At 55.4% G+C, this 4536-nt stretch overlaps 1 protein-coding gene across 1 annotated transcript; it reads left to right on the top strand.

Annotated features, from left to right (window-relative positions):
* The first annotated feature begins 574 nt into the window (after positions 1–574).
* On the top strand, positions 575–2166 carry LOC136511216 (mitogen-activated protein kinase kinase kinase 17-like). The gene has a single exon (XM_066505377.1). It carries the CDS (start codon positions 667–669, stop codon positions 2164–2166), a length of 1500 nt encoding a protein of 499 aa, XP_066361474.1. The 5' UTR covers positions 575–666.
* Positions 2167–4536: the final 2370 nt, after the last annotated feature.

Below are 4536 nucleotides of genomic sequence, written 5' to 3'. Positions count from 1 at the left end.
ATATTCTTGCTATTTGATATTTATTCATCCATAGTCATATAGCCATGTTATCTACGGCTTTAATACCTCTAGATAACTTTGTCTCGTGATATCCATGGGACTATGCAAATGTAGTATCCTATGGGCCGCACTTTCAGAATTTTTTTTCTTTACTGTAAATGAATGTGATATCCATGGGACTATGCAAATGTAGTAACCCAAGAAGCTTCCTCCCGGAACCGACACGCGGGTTCTCTGCATCCAGAAGAAGCCTGCAGCCCCAAATAACCATTTCGTCCTCGTTTTCCACTTGTGCTTTGCCCGCAAAACCCACGTTCGGTGCGTCCCACGTGGCCAAATATCTCGACCGATCAGGACCCGCCCTGCGCGGCCCACAAGTCAGTCACCGCACGCGGCGAGCGGAGCGCGGAGAGCGGGAGCGCCACCGAACTCGGCTCGGCCTCTCCCGCCCCCGCCCCGCGTCACCGCATTCCTCACGTGCTCTCGCGACCGCGCCACCGAACTCGGCTCGGCCTCGGCCTCGGCCTCCCCCAACCCACGCTTATAAATACGCGGTCGCAGCCAGATCGGCGGCATCGCGGCCACGCAGACTCCAATTGCATTGCCCGAGACCTAGCCCCAAGAAACCGAAAGAAACCCAGTGGGATCACGAATCCACACCCACAGATGATACCGACGGATGCTGGGATCAGCGGCCGCCGCCTGACGCGGCTCCGCACGCTGGGCCGCGGCGCGTCGGGGGCCGTCGTGTCGCTCTTCGCAGCGGGCGAGGGCGAGCTCGTGGCCGTCAAGTCGGCGCCGGGCGGCGCGACGGCGGCGGCGGCGCAGCTGCGGCGCGAGGGCGGGATCATGGCCTCGCTCCGCTCGCCGCACGTGCTCCCCTGCCTGGGCTTCCGGGTCGCCGCGGGAGGGGAGGAGGAGTTCCAGCTGCTCCTCGAGTTCGCGCCCGGCGGCTCGCTGGCCGACGCGGTGGCCCGGAACGGGGGCCGCCTGGAGGAGCCCGCCGTTCGGGCGTACGCGGCGGACGTGGCCCGCGGGATCGCGTACCTCCACGGGGAGGAGCCGGCCGTGGTGCACGGCGACGTCAAGGCGAGGAACGTGGTGATCGGGGCCGACGGCCGCACCATGCTCGCGGACTTTGGGTGCGCGAGGAGGGCGGGCTCCAGCAGGGGCCCCATCGGCGGCACCCCGGCGTTCATGGCGCCCGAGGTGGCGCGCGGGGAGGACCAGGGCCCCGCCGCCGACGTCTGGGCGCTGGGATGCACCGTCATCGAGATGGCCACCGGGCGCGCCCCGTGGACGCACGTGGACGACGTGCTCGCCGCGGTGCGCCTCATCGGGTACACGGACGCCGTGCCCGAGGCGCCGGAGTGGCTGTCGGCGGAGGCCAAGGATTTCCTGGACAAGTGCCTGAGGCGAGACGCCAGCGAGCGGTGGACGGCGGCGCAGCTGCTGGAGCACCCGTTCTTGGCGTCCGCCAGCAAAGCAGAGGATGCAAAGCCCAAGTGGGTGTCTCCCAAGAGCACGCTGGATGCCGCATTTTGGGAGTCAGACGAGGAGGAGGAGGAGGAGATGCCAGAGAGCGCAGCCGACAGGATCAGGGCACTGGCAGGCCTCTGCTCGGCCTTGCCGGACTGGGAATCCGAGGATGGTTGGATCGAAGTGTGCAGTGGTTACTCCGAACTTTCTGACGCCGCCGCCGCCGCCGCCGCTGGCCAAGAAGTGGAATTTCCAACCTCGCAATGTGAAATTCCCAGCACGGCGGTGGCGACATCATCGGAGCAAGCGCACCGTGAAGTCCCTGACGTACCACCCGTGGCTGCGCCGGCAGCGGAGACGACGAGCTATGAATTGTTCTGGGGAGACGAATCGGAAGCTGAACTGGAGGCTGCTGAGCTTTTTGGCGCTGACTTGGATGTTGGCAATGACCCTGTGCACAATGTAGGAGCTGCCGATGCTTATGCGCGTCAGCAGCAGCTAGATGTTCATGCGAATTTCACCAGTGATCCAATTGTACTCCGTCTTGATATCTCTGCTGAAGAAATAGCAAAAACTACTTTTCATGGTCAAATTGGCCCCCTGTTTTCTTCTTCCTCTTCCTCCTCTGTCCGTCTTATAATTTTGTCACACCCTTTTTCTTTTATTTATGATGACTCCCACAACTGACAGACTTAGGAACCATTGAATACAGGACTTTTTTATTGATTGAGAAACCCTGCAACACTCTAACCATTTTCCTGTCAAATACACCCACACCACACCCCAAACATAGTCCCAGTCCATTCTATGATGCGGCATCACTATCCAGCAGAACAAGACGAACGTGAACTCTAACAGCAACAGTAACTGAGTTGACCGTACATGCAGTAATCTCTTGACTGAAAACTATTGAACGTTTTAACGTTTACCCTCGGAACACATGAAGTGACAGCGATCAACACCTCGTCGACAAGTCACAGATCCAATCATCCAACCCAACCCCTACCCAACCATAAGTCCATTCGTTTCGGCTGGATTGGCTTATAAGCCATGGCTAAAAGTACTGCTGACTGATTTGGTGTGAGAGAAAAATACTGTTTAAGCTATGGATTATAAGCGCAATCCAGCCGAAACGAACAGGCTGCATATCTAATCCACCCTCATGTCCCAAACCCAAAGCAACGTCCAATGCCAAAAGCTTGGACATTTTGTCAGCAACTTTTAAGACGCGGTGCCGCGACCTGTCCGCGCGCGACGCCGGCCAAGCGATCGCCCCTGCACTGCAGCGAGACCGCGAGAGGTAGGAGTATATCCCAGAGACGCTGTCGTACACGTAAACACGTCTGCTTGGTTGTTGGCAGGAAAGCTGGGGGAGGCTTTTGTGTGTGTGATCTGTTGTGATGTGAACCACCATGACAGGTGCTTTGGATGAGCTCACCCCTGACATGTGTGCGCTTCGTGCCCATTTCTAGTAGATCCATTTTCTTTTTATCCGGGGCAGTGATCTTTTCTCTCCATGCCACCATCGTTTTACCTTCTCCAAGTTTGGACTTGGACTAACAGTTTATTACTGCTGTATCTACTATCTAGACGCCATTTACTAGTAAACTCAACATGTTCTGCAGCTGGAGATCAGTTGACCAGCCTGTAAATGCTAGAAAACGCATTGACTAGAACACGGAGTAGTTCAAGTCTTGCGTTCACACACATACCGATTGCAGTCCTCTCCTCATGTCATGTGGCACCATACTACACTACTCCTACAATACAGAGTAGTGGTAGCCCTCAAGAAAGAAGTGCTTCTTATGGAGCAAGCCAGAGCAGAGCAGCCAAGAATTCTTCTGGGTGCCAGGTGCCAGCTCGAACTGTCAACAAACTGGACGGAAAAAATCACTGTTTATGCTAAAAACACTGTTCATACTAGTTTGTTGTAAGAGAAAAATACTGTCCCAAAAAAAACCAGTCGAACAAACCGGCTTGTTGCTCAGCCGAACAAGCTATTGGCATGCATGCATGTGTCAGTCGTCACTTCCGGACTTCCCCTCGCCTTTGCTGCGCTTTGATCGATCTGATCTGCCTTGTGCTTGAAAAGAACGAAGCTCCTCCAAGAGTCGTTCCTTGCTCCTCAAGGGAGGGAAGCTATTGGCGCCGGCTGTACTGTACAGTGTCGTTTTGTTTTTATTTGGTACTAATTGTCCAAACGTTGACTAATTAGGCTCAAAACGTTCGTCTCGCAAAGTACAACTAAACTGTGCAATTAGTTTTTTATTTCGTCAACATTTAGTACTCCATGCATGTACCGCAAGTTTGATGTAACGGGGAATCTTCTTTTTGCATAGTGTAAAATTTGGGATTTCGATGGAACTAAACAGGCCCCAGGTGTACAAACATCCCAAAGAGAAGAGACCAGACCAGACAACAGGCACAAAGTGCAGAGCCACCAAACGGGCTGCAGATTCGCAACCGCATTGCACATTTGCACAGGTAGGCACCCACGCTGCAGTCGTAAACGACGCTCTGGCTGACGGGAATCATCGCCTAATCTGACTTGCTCAGAGGTTAGGTTAGTTGGTTGAGGTCCCAGAATCTCAACCCATGCAGCAACGATCAGTCGTTACGTAAGCCTGCGTCACGGGTAGCGTCACCCGTGAGAGGTCAGCGTTGTTCAGGTCAGCCCCCGAACCCGAGAGAGACTTCTTGGAACCATGGCAGGCCGGCCCCGTTCCAGCGAATAGAAGGTGGCAAAATTAGAAAGCTACGACTTTTCCAAAAGAAAAAAGAAAAAAAGAAAATCGAAGCTGCGTGGTCCGTGCGTCAGCGCTTAACCAGCATGCCCGCTGTTGACGCTGGCAAAAAGGGCCGGCGCGGCGCCTGGCGGGAGGACCAGTGGCCGTCCGACTGGCCGTGGCAGTCAGGCACTAGTCCGCTCTCCTTTGGCTGCTTTAATTTCCTCCTCGTTTTAGAACTTTCCAAGTCATTCCCGGCTGGTGTGGTGTGGTGTGCTGTGACTGCGGATCAGCAGTGGATCAGCGGATGAGCCTCCACGGGTGAGGGTTG

This window comes from Miscanthus floridulus, chromosome 16 (genome assembly GCF_019320115.1).
Source record: "Miscanthus floridulus cultivar M001 chromosome 16, ASM1932011v1, whole genome shotgun sequence".
Taxonomy (NCBI): Eukaryota; Viridiplantae; Streptophyta; class Magnoliopsida; order Poales; family Poaceae; genus Miscanthus; species Miscanthus floridulus.
Note: the sequence above shows the minus strand (reverse complement) of the source record. Positions and strands in the feature narration are given on the sequence as shown.

Coding starts and splice junctions, on each gene's coding strand:
- LOC136511216 (XM_066505377.1), top strand. CDS start 667: ATGATACCGACGGATGCTGGGATCAGCGGCCGCCGCCTGACGCGGCTC.